Source organism: Opisthocomus hoazin, chromosome 11 (assembly GCF_030867145.1).
Source record: "Opisthocomus hoazin isolate bOpiHoa1 chromosome 11, bOpiHoa1.hap1, whole genome shotgun sequence".
Classification (NCBI taxonomy): domain Eukaryota; kingdom Metazoa; phylum Chordata; class Aves; order Opisthocomiformes; family Opisthocomidae; genus Opisthocomus; species Opisthocomus hoazin.
The window spans coordinates 21,792,092-21,813,870 of NC_134424.1; the positions used below are offsets into that span (position 1 = coordinate 21,792,092).

General features: G+C 43.8%; 1 protein-coding gene across 3 annotated transcripts in view; it reads left to right on the forward strand.

Moving 5' to 3' along the window:
• The window catches only part of BICD2 (BICD cargo adaptor 2), a 102,427-nt gene that overhangs the window by 70,726 nt on the left and 9,922 nt on the right, over positions 1-21,779 (forward strand). For all 3 annotated transcript variants that reach the window (XM_075432659.1, XM_075432660.1, XM_075432658.1), the window contains exons 3-6: positions 6,327-6,479; positions 9,880-10,332; positions 11,254-12,273; positions 13,375-13,526. In XM_075432659.1, coding sequence (XP_075288774.1) covers positions 6,327-6,479; positions 9,880-10,332; positions 11,254-12,273; positions 13,375-13,526 — 1,778 coding nt within the window. The remainder of the gene's footprint in view (positions 1-6,326; positions 6,480-9,879; positions 10,333-11,253; positions 12,274-13,374; positions 13,527-21,779) is intronic.

The following is a 21,779-nucleotide window of genomic DNA, read 5'->3' on the forward strand; positions in this document are numbered from 1 at the left end:
CAACCAGCCCAAAACCAGGCAGTTGTGTGCATTTGCTGCCACAGTTTCAGTGTAGCTGCATGTCTTCCACTGACGCTTCAGAGCTGTTGGGAGCATTATATATCTGACCATAAATAGCTAGTGGGCTCTTTCCCCCACTTTCTGGAGGAGGATAAACATGCTGTGAGTTGCACATATTCCACCTCTTCTTCCCTGCCATCTCTGATTTGTGTTCCTTGAAGATATTTGTTGTGGAGTTCAACCTGACTGTGCTTAGGAACACTGGACATGTCTCATGAGCGCCTCAGATCTTGTCTCCTAGTCCAAAAAATAAAAAGTAAGACTACACGTTCTGCTAGTAAAGAGGAATCAAGTCAGATTCACTCAGTGGCTTCAAATGTGTAAAATGGGCATATACCTGGCCCAGGTGTAGGAAAACCTCCAAAGGGCTGAAGTGAGGAACTTTTTTAGTAAGTTCTTTTAGCTTTAGTGGCAGAAGAACCCAAGGTGTTCCTGGTGCTGTATTTGGGAGGCTGGTGCCATGCTGCTGAGCGGTGCTAACAGGGCAGAGCTGCCGGCAGTGGCATCTGAGCGTGGTGCGGGTTCCTGCCAGAGCGCTGGGGACCGGTGCTGCGCTGGTGGGGCTCGGAGCTGCTTGCCTGCTTTTGACTGCAGTTTTCTTTGCCCCCTCACCCCCCATTCCCAGAGCAAAACAGTATTTCAGAGAGGCACCTGGGAAAGGGAAACTTTGACTGGGATATAAGTCATCTCTCTTGGGGTTTTTTTTTGGCTCAGTAATTTTTTTCTGTATGAAGTGCAATTAAAGCTTGACTTTGCTTTTGAAAACACACAAACGAAACACTATTTCTTCTGCTTCTAAGTGACCACAGCGCTCCGCCTTCCTCCTCCCTTCCCTGTTTGTACCTACCTCTGCCTGCAGCCCCCCCGAGGCTTACAAGGCCGAGCGGCTTTTCAGCAGATAGACCATGTCACAGCATGACTTGCACCAAAAGAGTGGAGGAGAGTCCAAACTACGGTTTGGCATAGTATCTACTGTAATTTTCTTCAGTGGGCTTGTGTGAACAAGGCACCCACAACACTTGCTATAAATTCTGGAAAATACAGTCCGACTGGTGGAGATAGTGCCTTTCCTTACTGGTTGGGTGCTCAGTCTTTTGCAGTATTTCTTTTGAACGTGTTTGTGTTGTAAAACACTGCTGAGACCAGGCGAATTTTTCTGTCACTTCTAAGAACCATTTTCTTAGTAATTTTGCGTGCAGTATTTGGAGAAGAGGACACAGGTGCTGGATACCATTAGAAAAAACAAAGATTTGTGTCCCAAGGATGGTCCATTTCCACTGCGTTGGGCCGGAGAGGGTTGCCTGTGGCTCAGAATCGAGGTGTGGAAGCTGCGATAGTGACAGGTGAGTAGCTCGGTGACCGCCGTAGGTCGGTGAGAATAGCTGAATGCTGAACAAATGTCATCACCACAAGTTTGGGTAATAGTTGTGACCTGTGTTTCTATATATACAGAACAGCTACAGGTGTAGCTGTGCCTGCCTGTCAGTCTCCACCAGACTTGTTTTTGTCTCCCAGCACTCCATGCATGGGGTGTGTGTGCGTATTGTGAGATAGCCTGGATTTCATACAGGGGTTGTGTGGGAAACAAGGCTGCTTCTCTTCCCACCTCGAGGTTGCCTTAGCCACGGTACCTACAGGTGTTTTACGTGTACATCTTTCCCCGTACAAAGGGGCATCCTATGCTGCACCGGTACGCGTGCACAGGCGGCAGCTTCTCCTGTGGATGTGCAAGCAGAGCCAGGCCACCATGGCATTTCTCTTTTGCATAAATAAATATATAAACATTTTTATACTATTTTATAGTTATTCTACTGTAAGAACAGAGTGGGCAAAATTTCAAAACTGAGCAGCTGGTGTGGCTCCAGCATGTGAGGAAGGTGAGAGGGAGACGGGCATCGTCGGGAGGTGCTGCCGGCCGCGCGTGCCTGCTGCTCTGCGCATCTGCCCGGTGCCGGGGACTACAGCCAGCCTCGTGCGCAGGCGAGCTGCCTTGCAGTGGCAAAAGTACAGGTTTCCAAACCTTTTGTTCATATATCGTTGGATTTAATGGAACTATTTTTCCCCCTGCCAAATATTAGTGTTTTGTTCTAATTTAAGAGCCCGTAACTTGAGAGCTAGGGGAAGATTATTTTGGTTTCTTATGCAGTCTTAATGTGGCTCTGTTCTAGGAGTATTTTATATCCCAGCCCTTAATTACACAGTTAATGTGATGCTTTTCCACAGGAGCCCAGTCCTCACATGTGCAAAGGACATGCAATTAAAATCAGATGGACAACTGTGAATTTCACACACAACTTGCAACTGCTGGCCCTTTGTAGCCTAAATAATGTAACTTGTTCGCTGTCTTAATGGCTAGTGGTTGACTTGAAATTTTCTTTCTGCACATAGCAGAACTTTATGCTCTGTGTTTTGAGCTCTTAATTTCATCAGTGGTTCCTGAGGCAGATGATGTAGCTCTGAGGTTGGCTCTTCTGGAGTGACAGCGGTGAGTATGAAGGCAGCGTCCAGAACAACACTGGCTGAAGTGCCTCCTTCAAAGAAGTGCTGAAGAAGGGGCGAAGTTACCTAAGCGTCTGAGGACTAGTCCTCCCAATTTCCGTGCTGATATTTAATAAAATATCTAAGAGAAGATATTTTATTGATTATTTTGGTGGACTTGGTAGTGTTAGGTTAACGGTTGGACTGGATGATCTTAAGGGCCTTTTCCAACCTAAATGTTTCTATAAAACAGAATATGTATGAGTTGCCGTCCTTTCCGACTGCACTGCATTTCTTCCAAAGAGTCTGCATCCTTTTTTATGAATCCTTCCCATGAAGAACACAAGAGGGAATGATCATATCTAGAAATACTTATTGGATGAAGCGTGAAATCGAACCCTAGAATTAGTAATAAATTTGGGCAAACTAAGTTTTGACTTTTGATGGTAATAATGACATGAAAATTAGGTGTAAGCATGTTTGCTGTAGCGGGGAACTGGAACTGACCCGTGACCTCATGAGCTGGTGGAGTTCAAGGTAACAGAATCCGTGCTGGTGACACAGCTGTCTGGGGACCTGGAGGCTGCACTCTGGTCGGGCTGTGCAGTGCCCAAAGCAAAGGGGGGAATCGGCTTCCTGAGGGTTTTTTTTTTCTCAATTATTTTAGTCTTAGGGTCAAATTATACTTACCTTTATATGCTGGGGTGTCCTAGAAAAGTAGGTGCTAAGGAGCGGGCTTTTGGCAGTGATGAAGGACAGTGGTTGTGTTTTTGATATGCAGGCAAGGGTGGAGTCAAACTGGTCCTGAGAAAATCCCTGCTATTTCTAGCACTGGTGCTGCTGGGAGGGACCCTGGCAGAGCTCTTTGAGGCAAAGCTGGGAGGATGAAAATGCTGAAGACAAGCTCTCTAGCAGCAGAAGCAGAGTGGTCTATGGCCTTTAACTCAGGCGAAATCACTTTCAGATCCCAGTCTTTTCCTGGGCAGGATGAGTGAGAGGCTTCTGCGTAGTGGGAATGTTCTCCAGGTTGAGAAGTTGAGGGGTTTTGTCAGATAGGTGAACACTCGACAGGATTTTATGGCCAGCAGTTCTCCACACGGTGGTAATGACATTTTATAAGTGCTGTATGATTCACTTTTGGGGGAGATGTGACTTTTCACACAGCTGAGAGCGTAGCCAGGCCTGCCCTCGTGTTCCAGCTCCCCCTTCTCCCTGCTCAGGGCAGAGGGAGGAAGAGGCCACCAAGCCACTGAAGCAGCAAGAGGCCCAGAGAGGTTCAAATTCCTCCCTAGATCAGCTCACTTCTGTGTGCTTGAGGAACTGTGAAACACCATATGCGAGAACATGTGCAATGTATGCGTGTCTGTCTTCAGATACGTGAATACCACGTTCTTTATGGGTAACAGAACAATCTGGTCAAGGCAGGACGCAGTAGCTTCTCTTTCCTGCAGACGAAAAACCCCACCATTTGGTCAGTTACACGAGATAGCATGGCACCCAGTGTAACCTTGCAGCTCGTAAGCATGCACGTTTATCTGACAAGAAAACACTAAGGGCAAACTGAATGCACAGCTTGCTGAACAGCCAGTAAATGCAGGTTGTATCTTCCTTCCCCGGTCAGGAAACAAGGGAGCTATTTTTAAATCTGGCCTTCCTGTACACATTGAAATAGAGTGATTTTTCTTATGCTAGACAGAGCACGATAATACATTCCCATTAAATAATGAGCTCTTGCTGTGGCTCTGAATTAAACAGGCAGGATTGGACAGAAACCATTCTTTCTTCAAAAAGGACCTGCTCCAATGATTTATCCAGGCATTGACCTCTGCGAAGATTAGATCATCCAGGGAGGAAGAGGAGCAAAGCAACCTGAACGGTGGGGAGAGAAGCTCACCAGTAGCTTTGTGGGAGGTCCTCCATTGCATTTCATTTACTTGGGAATGGGGAAAACTGCAGATAAAATCTCCTAATTTGTGTGAAACTCGGTTTGATGCAAAAGCCTTTTGCAATCCTAACTGTTAAATGATTTGCAGTATCTGGCTGGAGGCTTTTCCTGCCAAAGGCAAGAGGTGGTCACTGCAGTTGTTAGGGAGAAGAAGTTCAGATGTGAATTCCTGTCCGCCTGTAGCCTTCAGGTACCTGCCGTGCATCTTGCCCTGTGGCCCTGCCTTTGTGCAAAGATAGAGCCACCACTTGCTGAGGCATGGAATTATGGAACGCGGCAACTTCTCATTTGCTTTGTTGTACTGTAGCGTCTGGTTTCAGCAATTAATGTTTATTTTAGCTTCTCAGTGTGCTAGGAAGTAGTGCTCTTCTCGTCAGTGCTAAAAATAAGCAGACAAGTTTATATAGTCTAATCCCTACTTGACATGTGAGGGAGCTGTAATTTAAATTTATTGGTTTTAACAGTTGCAGGTGATTCTGTGTTTTTGTTCAGAATGTGCCAGGTTCAAGTCTTGGCATATGCTCCTGCTGCAAAGACTTCCTTTATCTCTTTGCTTTCTGGAGGTACCTGTTGATACCTGTGGTATTACTGCTGTGTGCTCCTGCTGCACACTCACGGGAGGACTGAGGCATGACTTTATTCATCGCTGACGTTCTGGTTTACGACCAGAAGTGGAGAACACTAGGGGAATCTGAGTTTGTGTGCCAGAGGATGAAGCCTTCTTTACTAGGCTACTGGATAGATGAAAACAGAAATCAGATACCGTAACCTACCTAGCTGACTTGATAGGATGCCTCTTTCATGGGCTCGCGTTAGTTTTGAGCTGATTTAGAGCTGTTTAGAAAACCATCCCATCACTTCACAGGTACAGCTGCTAAAATGTCTGGATACTGTTTTTATAGGCAGCTATATTGCCTATTTGCCCATCTGAATATATTTCTGCTAATGTTTTAGAACACATTTTTTGCTTTGTTTTGATTAAGTAGTTAAAGATGTTGCTTGAAGGAAAAATATGTTGGAAAAGTGTAGAGCGAAGTACAGTGAGCCATTCACATAGCTGGATGTGTGCTAGCTCAATTTATTGAAGTGTCTGTGTGTATTCACAGAAGATCTGAAGATCATAATACTCCAACATACTGATTTTTACTTCTTATCCATCCCAAAACAGTAATGGTGGTGCTTTTTGTTTTGGTTTGGTTTTTTTAAGCTTTTCTTTAAAGTTTTGGGGCTGAGAGGAGGGAACATTTTGTAAGTGAACCGCAGCTGCTATTTCTTTCTACCTGGGATCTTGGATTTCATTTGAACTTTAACTCAGTGTATCTCTCCAAAAGGAATCGTTAGAGCATATTTCCAAATATTGCCCTGGGCATAAAGAAAAGACCTGTTGAAAAGTAGCAGCAAATACATGTCCAAATAAGAATGTCTGGAGTCATCTGCATCTGTCTTTCTCTTGTGAAAAGGCCCTTCTTGTTTAAGTGTGAACAGATTCAGGCGTTGCCTTCTGATCTGGAGAACTTCTGTCTGTTGCTTACAGCCAGGGAGACAACAGAGGTGCGAATGCTGCTTTCCCTGTTTGCTCATTAAGTTTTCTTTGAGTCAAGAGTGAAAATTTGTGAGAGAAGTGAGAAAACAAAATCTAAATAGTTTTTAAATAAAAATCTAAATAGATTTTAAATAAATATTGTGTAAATGACTTGTTTTTTTCCAATTTCAGTTCGGGTAGGGAGGGGAAGAGTTTCAGTTTGAATGGGATCTAATTTATTGATACAATAAGGAAAGACAAAATTTTGAAATTTAATTGTAGCTGTTCAAATCACCATCGTTTTGGGGTTTGTTTTTCCAGGTCAATCAGAATGTGGAGATCCAAAGGGCCCGCCTGCGAGATGATATTAAAGAATATAAATTCCGAGAAGCACGTTTGCTCCAAGACTACACTGAGCTCGAAGAGGAAAACATCTGTCTACAGAAACAAGTGTCTGTCCTGAAGCAAAATCAGGCAAGTTTTTCAAAATAGCGAGCGTTGCTTGGCAGCACTGGTTAATTCCTGTGTTACGGCATGGTTCTGTCTTGTTTGAACATCCAGCCACTTCTTTTCTGTGTTTGTACTTCTTTTGAGACTATAAGCTCTATCTTTTAGTACCAAGCGTTGTCCCAAAATGTGTAAGTCCTTTCTGACTCTGTTTATACACAGTCATAAGACTTTATTGCTTCTACTTTGACCTCTAAGTCCTTCCATTGCCGTCTCTCTCTTTGAAGGAAGTGGAGTCTCTACCAGTCTGCTTTGTTACCTGGTTTAGTCTTTTTGCTACACTTCATCCATCCATCCATCCATCCATCCATCATTTCTATAGTATCTGTAACCGGGTGTATTTATGAACGTATGTTTTTATTGCTACTTAGTGCTTACTTCATCTCTCCAGTTCTGTCCCTTTCTAGAGCTACTTTCGTGAAACATGGACTTTTACAGTAGCTCTATACTGTCAGACTGTGTGACTGCTTAGCAGATAAGTCACATTTAATTGTATGGTTCAAGCTATTTTCAGAATTTTAGAAAACTACGTTCTTGGAACAACTCAGGAATTTCCACAAGTTATCATTTGCAGAGGTAGTTAGATTACATGTGGGCTTTGGCAAGGTTTACTTACCTTCATCTATCGGTTGGGGATTTACTATTTTTATTCCTCAGGTACCTGTTGGTCTTACTGTATAAATCAAACTCGAGATTCAATTGAGAAAATAGTAAAGTATACCTGAAGTAACAGCTTTTGAAGAAAACAGTAGTGTTAATACCATCTGTTGCAGTGAGCACATAGCAAAAGCTTATTTGTATTTTCTTCAGATCACCTTCAGTGTTCTGACTGAAAGCTGCCCTACCAAGCGAGATGTTTGGGATATTGAAGGTGTTTTACTTATCTCCAGGTGAAACTCCAAATCACAGAATAGTGGGGGTTGGAAGGAAACTCTGGGGAACACCTAGTCCAACTCCCCTACCAAAACAAGGTCACCTAGAGCAGGTTGCACAGGATCTCGTCCAGGCAGGGTTTGAATATCTCCAGAGAAGGAGAATCCCCAACCTCTCTGGGCAGCCTGTGCCAGGGCTCTGTCACCCTCAGAGGGAAGAAGTTCTTCCTCATGTTCAGCTGGAACTTCCTCTGCTTCAGTTTGTGCCCGTTGCCCCTTGTCCTATTGATGGGCACCACTGAACAGAGTCTGGCCCCATCCTCCTGACACCCCCCTATAAGATATTTACAGGCATTTGTAAGGTCCCCTCTCAGCCTTCTCTTCTCCAGTCTTAATAAGCCTGAACAACTCCCTCAGCCTTTCCTCATAGGAGAGATGCTCCAGTCCCCTCATGATCCTCGTAGCCCTTTGCTGGACTCTCTCCAGTAGCTCCTCATCTTTCTTGAACTGGGGAGCCCAGAACTGGACGCAGCACTCCAGGTGGGGCCTCACTAGGGCAGAGTAGAGGGGGAGGAGAACCTCGCTTGACCTGCTGGCCACACTTCTCTTGATGCACCCCAGGAGACCATTGGCCTTCTTGTCAACCAGGGCACACTGCTGGCTTATGGTCAACTTATTGGATATCCGTCAGGACACCCAGGTCCCTCTCCGCACAGCTGCTCTCCAGCAGGTCAACCCCAAGCCTGTACTGATGCATGGGGTTGTTCCTCCCCAGTTGCAGGACCCTGCACTTGCCCTTGTTGAACTTCATGAGGTTCCTCTCTGCCCAACTTTCCAGCCTGTCCAGGCTGAATGGCAGCACAGCCTTCTGGTGTATCCACCACTCCTCCCAGTTTGGTGTCATCAGCAAACTTGCTGAGGGTGCACTCTGTCCCTTCATCTAGGTCATTGATGAAGTAGTTGAACAAGACTGGGCAAAGTACTGACCCCTGAGGAACACCACTAGTTACAGGCCAATGTAACTCATGTCAGTGTTTATCGCTTTGGCTTCACTGATGTGCCCAAAAAGGGGTTCCAGGTTGGACCTTTTCTCACCTGAATATATTTGGTCTAATTACGCTGTGTTGGGTGCCCTGACATCGTGTGGTAGTGATGAAGGGGCTATCATGTTCTAGATGCAGACTGGAAGAGATAGTGATCTGAGAAAATCCAACCTATGTAGTTGGTTACTTTTGGTTTTTACCTTTTTTGTCTCATTCACTGTATTCAGAGGAGCAAGTGAAAGTTCCCAGCTCCATGTTCACATTCTAAAATAACAATATTCAAGAATGCTATCATTCTGGGCTCAGCCAAGTTTAACCTCAGATGCTGTCTTGTCAGTTGCTAGTAATTATTGACTGCTGTGTTTGTATTCTGGAACCTTTGAAAATAGTTTGCAATCTTAGATATTTGAGCTCAGTGGACCTATATAGAACCAAGAGCTAACTCTTTTCATGGCAATGGGTTATTTAATTTTCTACCTTGTCCTAATCCTACTTGATGAATTTTATTAAGCTTTAATTATCCCACTGACATAACTAGAAGAAGCCATCAAGCTTTCCCAGGCTTAACTTGCAAAACTGAATTAACATGATTGATTCCTGGTTTTTAAGTCAGGTGTGGTTCAATGCTACCAGATTGTATGTTGGCATTTCAGATGCCTTTAGCAGTTGGCAAAAATAAATATAGCTATGTATCATGTGGTATGTTTCGCTTTATTTCAAGGTAAGGAAAGGATATCTTTAGGCTCCCTCCCCTCAGTGAATTCAAAATTTTACACTAATGGTTGGTGTTCATCATTTCAGTGCAAGAGAGTTTTTAAAAAATGCAGTTTTGCAGGTAAAAACTTACTGCATGCCATCAAATTTCATGTAGCAGCACTATGAGTCTGAAGTGTAGAGTCTACCGTGTAGCGCTCTCAAGATGTGGTGAAATTATGATGACAGAAATGATAAAATATTTTATTTTGAAAGTATAAAAGCAGAGTGTGATTGCTAGGCGCATCCCAAGAGTTTGAAGCTGAGTGGCATATTCTAACAGCAGTGCAGCGGTGTTGGAAGAACAGCTTTGCGATGCTGGGTGTTGGAAACGCTGAGCTTGAATTTGTGGGAAGGTTGGCGAGGGAATTTGTTAATCAGACAGAGAAAGAGTTTGCATAATGTCCTTGGAAAGCCTGCTTTTTATGCCTCTCTATCACACACTGGATCTCCCACCTGTCTTAATTGAGCTGGAATAGATCAGCTCGTTCGACGGTTTGCTTAGAAATTTTGTTCTCTGGTCTCTGTGAAGGTAAATTACGTGAGCAGTGTTTACAGTCATAGTGCCAAAACCAGGCTCCAGAACTTAAAAAAAAATATTCTATTCTTACCATATTTAATAAAATCATTCAAAATTGAAATTACTTGTTGCCTTGCAGGCAGACATTTTCATTAGGGTTTCTTCTTTCCCCTCTCCAGGTGGAGTTTGAAGGCCTGAAGCATGAAATCAAAAGGCTCGAAGAGGAAACAGAATTTCTCAACAGCCAGCTAGAAGATGCCATACGGCTGAAGGAGATCTCCGAACGCCAGCTTGAGGAGGCCTTAGAGACATTGAAGACAGAGCGGGAGCAGAAGAACAATCTTCGTAAGGAGCTCTCTCACTACATGAACATCAACGACTCCATGTACAACAGCCACCTGAACATCTCTCTGGATGGACTGAAGTTCAGCGATGAAGCCACAGAGCCCAACAACGACGAAATCATGAATGGATTTGAACAAAACTGCCTCAGCAAACTCAGCAACGGCAAGAACAGTACATCAACGCCCAAGAAAAATGAAAGCTTCCCTCCAGCCCCGAGTCTGGTTTCAGATCTTCTCAGTGAATTAAACATTTCTGAAATCCAGAAGCTGAAACAACAGCTTGTACAGGTAAGTGGGTTTCCTAAACAGCTGCTAGAGTTCACTTGGGTTGTAATTTCGGTCTTTTCAATATCTCGTGTGGCCACCATACACTATGAACTATATTTGTGAAGGCTCTGATTGACTTAGAATTTGAGGATATTAAATGTTTGTGAGTGGAAAGCCATGGCTTTTTTGTTTTATGCACAGAAGCTAGCAGTCGTGTTGCAGTGCACCTTCTGTGCAGTGCATGCTGTGTCCACTTCATTACGTCACCAGTGAAGAAAGTTGGTATTTTGTTCAAAAATTGATAGTTACTCCAGTCATCTTCATGAAAAGTAATTTTGTACACCTTTTCTCTGTAATTAGTTTGAAGAACGTGAGGTTTTAATCAGTACCAAGCATTTCTGTGTTATATTTGTGCTACTGGGAGGCTGGAGAGTTCGAAACAAGATACATATTTGTGTTGCCTGGAAGTGTTTTACAGTTACTTTGTTAAGCTTGAAGTGTTCTATTAAAAAAGCCTTTGTGGAAAAAATTTCTGGAGAACTTTCAGAAGAGCAACTTTAAAAGTTTCAGTATTTCTGAGTCTTTCGTGAAACTCCAAGCATTCACCATAGACTAACTGCATGTGTTCTAATATTTACTTAATAATTTGCAAGATAAGAGTGAACTTTAGCCTATCTTCAGCTGAAAGGATGTTTTCACAATGAGACCATCAGCTGTGGAAGAAGTGTGTAAAAATGTACATTTTGGAGTGGAAATAAGGAGGAATTGGCAAGAAACACTGTGCTTGAGATAGTTTTAGCATAAATTAAATAGCCTTTTCCAGAATGTGTAAGTGATTGGATTTCTGTAACCGTATGGACCTTGGCTAAGTTGCTGTCTCTCGTAATAAAACCTTCCAGTGATAGTTTCCTTTATGTAGATGTCTGTGTTCATGCATTTCAGATGGAAAGAGAAAAGGTGAACTTGTTAACAACGCTACAGGAATCTCAGAAGCAGCTGGAAAATACACGGGGGGCCCTCTCGGAGCAGCACGAGAAAGTTGGCAGACTCACAGAAAACCTGAACGCGATGAAGAAGCTGCAGGTCAGCAAGGAACGCCAGTCTGCCCTTGACAATGAGAAGGACCGAGACAGCCATGAAGACGGAGATTATTATGAAGTTGACATCAATGGGCCAGAGATCCTGGAGTGCAAGTACAAAGTGGCTGTGGCTGAGATTACTGACCTAAAAGAAGAGCTTAAAAATGTTAAGGCCAAATACAAAGAATGTGAGACAAAATATGAGGAAGAGAAGAGCAGGTATGAGACTGAGAGCCAGGCTCTCGCTGAAAAGATCACCTCACTAGAAAAATCCAGTAGGCATGATAGAGAACAGGTGGCCAGGCTGGAGAAGGAGCTGAAGAAAGTCAGTGATGTTGCTGGAGAAACACAGGGCAGCCTCAGCGTGGCCCAAGATGAGCTAGTCACCTTCAGTGAAGAATTGGCCAATTTATACCACCACGTCTGCATGTGCAACAATGAAACTCCAAACAGAGTGATGCTGGATTACTACAAGGAAGGCAAAGGCGGACGCAGTAGTCCAGAGACCAAGGGAAGAAGGTCTCCCATTCTTCTTTCTAAAGGGCTGCTAACTATAGAGTTAGGAAAGGCAGAGAACGGGAGCGGTGACAGCAGCCCATCTCCAGTGTCATCTCTGCCGTCTCCTGTGTCAGATCCTCGGAAGGAACCGATGAACATTTACAACTTGATCGCTATAATCCGGGATCAGATCAAACACCTGCAAGCTGCCGTGGACAGAACCACCGAGTTGTCCAGGCAGCGTGTTGCCACTCAGGAACTTGGGCCAGTGGTGGACAAAGACAAGGAAGCTCTCATGGAAGAAATCCTGAAGCTGAAGTCTCTGCTGAGCACCAAGAGAGAGCAGATAGCAACGCTGAGAACTGTGCTGAAGGCCAACAAACAGGTAACCAGGTCTTACAGACGTGAAGGTTATAGTGTCAGGGAATTAGGTCATGAACACAAGAGAATTTATCTTTGAGGCCATACTGCCGTGCTCCCAACTCAGTGGGGCTTTAGTTGCTGCTGTTTGCTCGGTGCGAGGCTGAAGCAGGGCTGTTTCATTAGGGGCACACAGCTGTGCTGCTGGAAAGCCGAGCGCTGGGGCTGGAGCTGACTCTTGCTTGTCACATACGCATGAGACTTTTTGTTAAGCTTAAGGTAGCTTTGATCTGCTGTCTGTCTGAATTAGATTATATTTAATGTAAGACACCTAAAATGAGGATGTAAATCTTATTTTCTACTTGAAAAATTTCTAATAGTTACCCTTAGAAGAGTTCTGAGGCTTCTGTACTCTCCCCTCTCAAATTGCAAAATAAAGAAATCTGTCCAAGATGAGGGTGTGATATAAGAACATGGTCAAAATAGTGAGTGAAAGGTAAAATTAGTCCTTGGTAATTAAGCTGTGCCATTTGATACATGTTGGCAGTGCAGTAGCTGAAAATAACTGCTATTAAGACACCATGTGACATGCTTAATTGTCTCCTCTAGAGTAATGCAAATTGAAGTTGTCTTCAAATAAAAAAGGGTATAATGTTGTTTAATAAATATGCACATACTTTCAGTTTTCTTTTGCACATTTGAATAAAGGTGTCCCAAAACGTAAGATAGGCAAAATGCTGTAAGGGTTAGAGAACTGTGCAAGTGATTGATGGATGTGTTTAAATATAGAGATACTAAATAGACTTTTTTGTTCTTTGTGTTGAAGTATGTGAAGTTTAATTTGGTTTAGCAGTTGGAGATAGGTGTCACTAAATGTATATTCTGTAACTTCCTAGGTGCTGCTGCATGGTTAATGGCAGTAGGAGACCCATGTATCTGATCTATTTTCAGTGTTCAAAGATGAAATTTTATTTAATTTGTGCAAGAAAAGTTGACCAGAAGTTTTAACATGCCAGTGCAAAGTAGATGTTTAATTATGTGAACAGTGATTAGAAATCGCTTAGCCAGCCACTTTGTGAAGAGTTTCATTAACCAGTGTGTTTCTGTTCTTCTTGGTAAACAATAGACTGCAGAGGTAGCCCTTGCCAACTTAAAAAGCAAGTATGAAAATGAGAAAGCTATGGTTACAGAGACCATGATGAAGCTACGAAATGAGCTGAAGGCTTTGAAAGAAGATGCTGCTACCTTCTCTTCCCTGAGAGCAATGTTTGCTACAAGGTAATGAACATAGGAACTCTGCGAAATGTCATTCTGTGCTTGTGTGGGGGAAGAGCTGACCACCCTGCCCACCTACCCATGCAGAGGATGGCGGGTGGGGAGCCTTTCTCCAAGTTCATTGCTTACAGTGTTTGTCTGCCATATGTTCCGATTGGTGAGGAAAATGCCAGGGATGTAGTATGTTGCTACAAAACAAGGAGCTGTTGTGGCAGTATTTATTTAATTTGGGTGCGAGATTATCCCTGGTTCTTGAAGCCGTTAGCTCTGAGGAGGAGTGACATTCAACAGTGCAAAGTGAGCGTTTGTTACGCAGTGAAGGTGTGACTCTGCTTGACCTGTAATGATCCAGAAAAAAGTAAAAATGTTGCAAATGTCTTATGATTCTTAGGTTGTCCATCCTGCAGTTGGCATCTCTGTCATTTCATTTACCTGTGTTAGCCGATTTGGGTTGCATACGTCTTTGGAACGTGCTCCTGCTTCTTAGCTGTGCTTTGTGGTGTCAACAGACAAAAAATACCTGCTGATGTGTCATGTGCTGTAGAAGGGATAAATGCTATTTTGATCGGCCTGTTGCTTACTGCTACTGTCATTGATGACTTCTTTGAGTCTATGCATTTCTTTTGGGGAATGCTGAGGCAAAAAATCGTGTTACAAAATCATGTTACAAAATCCAGATCTGCTGCACAGCTAAGGAGCGCTCATTTGGCTCCTATGCAGAGATGATCCTGGAAAATAAGAAAAGAAGGAGCTTTATTTGAAATTTGAAAGTTGTCAGTCCTGGCTTGGTGGGATTCACGGGGACACCCCTGGCAATGTTCACTTGCCTGTGTATCCTAGGCATTGCTTAAAGAAGATGCAGAAGAGAGGCTGTAAAGGATGCTGTTTAATGTAGACACTGCTTCTGAGGTAACCCAAGGGGGTGGGAGAGTCGGTGTGTGCTATATGCCGCTTCGTTCTCTGCGCTCTCTGGGCACTTGAAGAAAAAAAACAAAACAGAAAAGGTTTTATTTCTGTCATCTGTTCAAAAGTACCGCAGTAAGGAATCACGGGAGTGCTTATTCCTGAGGCTTTTCTGTATGGTCTCTTGCGGGGGTGGTTCTACAGAATCGTAGGCTTCCTGGTGACTCAGCCTTTCCCAGAAATATCTAGGCGTGTGGGTGAGCATGGGAAGGAGAAGTGGATACCAAGGAATGCTAAAGGTTCCATTGTGGCAGCTCATTATGCTGGAGAAAGGAATGCCCTGTGCAGCCTGGATTTGTTCTACTTTCTTTCCTCTCTCTCTCCTTTTCTGGAGTATAATTAATATGCAGAAATTGTAATCTCTTTGTTAGGGGTAGATCAGCTTGCAGCTGACAGGAAAGAGAAAATGCGTACTGTTGACTTTCAGTTCTTTCTTCTAGATGCAGGTAGCTAGCTGTCTAAATTACATGTAACTGCAGCATGTTTTCACTACCTGTTGATTTTCCTGCCTTGGTGTGAAGGTGAGAGGGTGGCTGTGAACTGGTTTGGAGAGGAAGACTTGTCAGAGAAACACCAGAGGGGTAATTCTCTTTTGTGTGTTATTTTCTCTTGGTGTGTTATCTAGGGGTCAATCTTGTCCTGTTACTGGGAAGACAATAATGAGGATTCCTCGGCGTGGGGAAATTGCAGGCAGAATAAAAGTTTTTCTGACAGCAGCAGACAGAAGAGCTCTGCCCTGGAGCTCTCACAGGGAGCTGTGGTTGGGGAGAGGCAGGAGCGAGCTCTGTTTGGGGGCACACAGCAGACTGCCCTGCCTAAACGAACAATTGTAATTTCTGAACTTAGCCTTTACTTAGTAACTGTAGTGAATAAAAATAAGGGGCCAAGAGCAAAGGAGGACTCAAAAAGCTGAGGACGGAGTGAGTGGAGACGTGGTCTGCTGAGCCTTTTGCCTTGTGAGCGCTTGCGTTCCTGGTCGTTGCGTGGCAGGTAAGCAGCTGGGCCTTGTGTCTTGCACCTAGCCCGAGACACCAGCAGCTGCACAGAGCATGAGCAATCGCTTCTTTCTCCCAGTGTGCCCAGTGTTTCAGATGCCACCATAGCTATCGAGGCCCATTACTGCGGGTGGGGTACTGTCACCCCTTCCTTCCCTCTCTAGTCAGAGAGGATTAGTAGCTTGGTGGTTGGCCGAGTGCGTTCCTCTGTCAGTGGCTGTTTCATCTACATCTCCGTTTCAGGCAAGGCAGGTTTGGAAGGGGTGGTCCTAGGTGTTTTGGTGAAGATAACCTCAGAAACTGTTTTGGAGTCTGATTTTTTTAGGTGTTTCAAATATCAGACGTATGTAAGAGCCCAATTTGTCTTCGCTGTCACAAACAACCTGCTAACGGAGCACCTCTTAACGGTCTACAGTAAGTCATGTTTCTTCGCTGGCCAAGAGGTTTGTATCAGCAGAGACTAATGGCAAGTGACGGGGCCTTCGCCCCACCCTGTTTGTGTCAGGGTTGTGTTCGAGTGTGGGATTGAGCAGGCTGCTGCACACAGATCTCTCTTCCCCAGGAAGCCACCCATTTTGTAGGATGCAAGAGGGCTGTAACAATGCATGAGAGCTGGAGGCTGGGCATGAATATAGTAACTGACCTAATTTCCTTTGTAAAGTAGGTTAATCCCACTAACTTGACAATACTACCAGCTATTTTTAATAAGCAAGGAAAATACAATAAGACCTCAGCCTGGAGACAAAGGAAGGCTTGCACAACACAGATTAACAGCTTCCAGCACTAAGGGACTGCAGCAGTGCTCTAGACAACACTGTACGCCTAAAATTCAGCTGTTGTACAAAGGAATAATTCAAGATATGCATAATGTACTGTAGACCGTGCATGCAGTAGCTGTCCTGTGCAAACAGACTGAAAGCACTGAAAGCTAGATTAAAATCTGCCCTGTAGAGCTGAAAATGGAATTTATCTTCTTAATTAAACTGTAATAGGTATTTATGTATCCCTATAATTATAATCAAACATTCTGATGTTTCTGTAGTAAACTCTCTCTTCACCAGAAAAAAAAGATGCAATCACTTCTCCATTCAAAATATGAAAAGAATCCCAGCATGGCAGGGGTTGGTAGGGACCTCTGGGCATCACCCAGTGCAACCCCCTGCTGAAGCAGGGGCACCTACAGCAGGCTGCACAGCCCCGCGGCCAGGCGGGGTTTGAGTAGCTCCAGAGAAGGAGACACTGAACACCTTTTTTGTTTTACTTTGTCAGGCAGGTTTGCACTTGCTAACAGGCAGCTTGGGTGCTGCGGCCGGCGATGCAGCAAATGTTCCTTAGGGTGCAGCCTCAGGTTTATTACAAGATGTGAAGTGGTACTTGTTTCTCTTCATGGATACCATCTGGCTCCTGTGCTTTACCTGCTATCTGGTGCAGCTGTTTGGAAGAATATTTCCCAAAATAAGCTTTCTCAAAATCTGTCGTACAAAATGCAGGACTGTGGTTCCTGTTTTGGCAGGATCATGTATGTATTTACGTGGGAATTTGAAACAGAGTGGCCTGTATTCACAGGTGAGTTTGAACATTGTGAAGCAAGCAGTCACTATTACATTACACTTGCGACATTAAACTGCAATAGTATCTGGGGTGGGTACGTTCTGTGTTTTAAAGAATAAATCCTTGCAAATTGGCAAAATAAAATACAGCTTCACACAAACCACTTGTTAGGATTTTTACATTAGACAGTATAAACTAATAACTAGTTTGCTTTCAAATAAAAATCTTCAATGGAAGTTTCCAAAAGGCAGAATAAGTCTTTAAAATACAGTGTTTACTCTCAGAGTTTGAGCTGTCTCTGAGTTTTAACTGCATCTCTGTAACAAAGAATATAAAGACCACATATTTGCAGTTAACTCATTTCACTCAGGCCTTTGGTCAAGTATATATGAATCAAGGGGCTACTTTCAAGGTAGTTGTTGAGTATTTACTGAGTTTAATGTGACCAACGCCCTATGTTAACAGCACCGAGTAAGGAAAAAGCAGCGAGGGAGTGAGGAGTTCCCAGACTGGATGCAGGTACCGCTGGGGGTATTCAGGTCGCTTCAAAGTGGTGCGTAGGGAGCACAGAGCCAGGAGCTGCTGCTGGTTTTTCCTGGCAAAAATTAACCTCCAAAAATATTTTATGGTAGGCTTATTTTTTTTAAACTCTCATTTAGTAGGTTAAGAAAATTGATTTATTTTTTTATACAGAACTATATAAATCCCTATGTAAGTGTGAGGAGGGGGAGTTAGTAGCAAATTTGACATAAATGAATTCATTTTCCTCTAAAATATTCTCAGAAGAAAGACCAGTTCCTTTCTTTGCTAGACAAAGAGCTTCTCCCAAGTGCTTTGAGGGAACTTGAAGTGAACATGTCCTGTTTTCTAATGGTTTGGGGTGGAAGTGAAGCACAGTTTCCTTGTCTGGTGGGTCAAGGTATGTTTCTACATTGCTGGTAAGCAATTTGTCATTCAAACTTGCAAGCACATTAGAGCTCAGGTTTCTTAAAATTGATTATGAGGGGAAAAAATACTGTATCAAAACAGATGAGAAAAATCCAGCATGGAATTTCAGCTGAGGCTTGTTCAGCTTAACTTTTAAGTAAGGAAGGTGGGAGTAAGAAGGCTGTAGGTTTCTGCTGGTCGTTTGGAGAACATCTCTGAATCTGCAGTTTCCAGAGCACCCTGCAAGTGATAATGAAGTACAGGTACACGGATTCATCAGCTAGCACTGACGGCCTCAAGCTGTGCCGGGGGAGGTTTAGATTGGATATTGGGAACCATTTCTTCACATAAAGAGTTGTGAAGCGTTGGAACAGGCTGCCCAGGGCAGTGCTTGAGGCACCATCCCTGGATGTGTTTAAAAGACATGCAGATGTGGAGCTTAGGGACATGGTTTAGTGGTGGAATTGACAGTGTTGGGTCAGTGGTTGGACTGGATGATCTTGAAGATCTCCTCCATCCTAAACAATTCTGTTCTATTCTAAGTCAGGTTAAAGTCCTTAAAGGATGGTTAGATATGGAGCAGGAGGCCAGTATGGCCATCACTTCACAGCCAAGAATGCGATGAGCAAAGCTTCTTGTGGATTGGACAGGAAGAGAAGTTAAATGCAATTTTACATTTTTTAAAAAGCAAAGGTTATTGTATTTAGTTATGCTAGTCTTTCCCTTAAGTCTGAGTTGCTAGAGTTTGAGTAAGCATCCTTCCATGTATTCCACTAAATACAGAAAAGGGCAGAAACCATACACAATGAAAGTACAACATGGTTTTTTACCTTTCTCTTCCCTGTGGGTTTTTTTTTTTTTGCTGTTTTTTTGTCTTTTAATATAGCCTGCAAGTTTCTTGTCTCCTTAACTTGTGTGTTAAGTACTACACGTACTCGTGGCAGGGCATCATAATGTCTTCTCGCTAGCAGTACCTCCTGTGTGACAGGTTGCAGCCGGACTCTTGCTGTGGCCGGAGTAAAGCAGGCTAAAACCAGCCAAGCTGGCTCCTCGCTGGCTTGTTTGCTCAGGGTCAGACAACAGAACCAAACAATTATATGAAGATGCATTTGTCCTAATAAACCCTGACAGACTTAAACTGGCTCTGAGAAGTTACTTAGGATACATCTTCACTCCTCTGGTGAATGACACAGGTTTCTCAACTTTGCTGCTCACGTATTTTTGGTTTCTTTTCCAGAGCCTGAGAACAAGCAAGGATAGTAAGAGAACAGACATTTCTCATCCCTCTAAAAAGAGATGGAACACTAATGAAGAAATCTAGCAGAAGCAGAAGGCTTTGAAGAGCAGAGAAAAAATATGCCTAGACGTAAATAATGGCTATCCCCATGTTCCAGTGTTTCATTAACTGTAATTAAAGGGAGAGACAAACTGTGACGGGTCAGTAATGGGACAAGTAGCAAGTGCTAGAACATGCTGGTAAGACTGACGACGTGTAACATGACAATAAAATTAGGAGATAGTGCTTGTGATAAAGAAACAAAACGATGATTGCACACAAGAAACTAGCAGCTAGCTGTTGTTCGTTAGTAGAGAAAAGGTGTTTCAAATTAATACAGAGGTCAGTTCTCTGTCAGTTTTCCAAGTATCCAAACCATTTGGGAGAATATTCATGGACATCAAAGGCCTGCAGAAAACAGAGTTTAAATTCATGCAGAGGACAGTCCAGTCCTTACAGGATGGAGAACTGTAGCTAGAGGGTCTTCGTACTGGACTCCACGCAGTAGAAGTATTTAACTTCTCTAAAAATATCCCATAGGATAAATGCTCAGAGGAGCCAGGCACAGAAAATGTGCCATGAAAATTTCCAGAATGGGATTCTCAGACGGTAGTAACAGCGTTTGCCTCCTATTCCTGGTGCTATCTAGAGGTAGTGAATGATGTCTGGAGAGAAAAATGTCTGGGCCGCCAGCACCCACGTGAAAGTAGGGAGACAGCCAGGCAGGCCAAAGGCATTTAAGTGTCTTACAGACGTGCTACAAAAAGACGTGAGTGATCTCTTGTGCATAGTCATGTTTATAGCACTGATGTGCCTGGTCTGGACTCTGAGTGTGCCTGGCAATTCAGATGTCTGCTACAAGGAATGCTGGACATATTGAGACTCAACCTAGGTGAAGGTGCCTCTTGTAGACAGACACTGGACTGGGTTGCAATGGTGAGTTCACACTCTTCTCCCAGGTATTTTTCAAAGTAGCTGTGTCCACGCCACCGATTCCTGTGTGCCCTGGGGCTTTGTTTGAATGCCTGCTGTTAGGGAGAGCACAACACAGGAGGTGTTCCTGTGATAGAACAGTGGTGCCGTAGAAATAGGTCAGCGGAAGGACAACACCAGCTCCTGTTATGTGGCTTGTCTGCCCTCTTGTTTTTAATCAAGACGGAAAGCGAGCTGCTTTAAAACACCTTATATGGGAGACTAGTGCAGCAGCAGTTATTTGTATCCATACTCTTCTAGATAGGCGAGTCTTGGTTTGCTTTGGCAATTGAGAGGAAGTGTTAGTGCTCATAGTCTGTAAAAAACCAAAGCACGTGCGCAGCTTCAGTGGTACAGGGTGGAGAGGGACGGACAGTTCGGGATTAGATCCTCCACCCCTTGCTGCCCCATTCGGTGAAGAACTGGGAAAAACGTCCTGCCTGTGCGATAGCTGGAAGATTGCTTCGAATCTGGTGGCATAGGATTGTTAACTTCAACCTTTAAATATGAAAAGGGAGTTTCCGTTTGAATTCTAGGTGGAGAGAATTTGCCGTAAAAGTTTATGATCTCTCCTTGAGAGTTTTTCTCGGTGGAAACTTAGAAGAGCTGTAGTGTCCAGCAGTGTGGGGCTGATTGTTCCCTCTCAGCGCAGGAAAGAATTGCTCCCGTATGTTGCAAACTACAGGAGAGATTTGTGGTCTGATTACTTGCTTTAATAGCTCTTACTAATGGACATTGATTGCACATGGCCGGCCATAAACTATTCTCCGTTCTTACTGAAAATCACAGTGATTTATATAAATGAAGGCCACAGCATTTATTCCTTTCAAATCTACAACTCAGATGAATTTTCAGTGCGAGTTATTGAGGAAGTAATTACGAATTAGCAGTTGGCTAAGGTTTCCCTATATATTCCCTTGAATTTGCTTATCTGTAATCCTAGACTGCCATAATCTGGGGTGTTCTTTCTTCTGCCTTCTTCAGGGTTTGTGGTTTATTTTGTTCTTCAGGCATTCTTGAAGAACACATTACTGGAGTTTGGATCTCCACAGTTTCCAACTGTGTGAACCAAGGCAAGAAATGGGCTTAGTACACTACTTAAAAATGTCTAAAAGGCGCTGACTGAGCAGAGGGCCTTGGTCCCGCGGTCAGGTCTGTGTGGGTTCTGGTGCACATGGCAAACACCTCCCTGGAGCGCTCTTATGTGGGGTTAAGCTTTTTAATACTTCTTCTTTGACAACATTTTTAAAAACAAATATGTTTGGTTTTATGGATATGCAAAACTATCTGGTGTGAGTTCCTTCAGAGACGACCGGCTCAGACAGACTGGGTGAGATAATAGTTGTGATCTCGTTTCTGAAGGCGTGCCTGTTTTCTGCTGTCCGTCCCTAGGAACAGCCTTCTGTGTTCTTCCACTTGAAAATCCAGATCGTGTATAGACTGGCTCCAAGTTTTCCCCTTGGTACCGAGGAGCACAGCTCTGCGGCACATCGTGGGGCTCATCTGCCACACAGCGCCGAGCAGAAGGCCACCTTGTGAAGGGACTTTCAGTAGCTTTGTTACTGCCGTAAT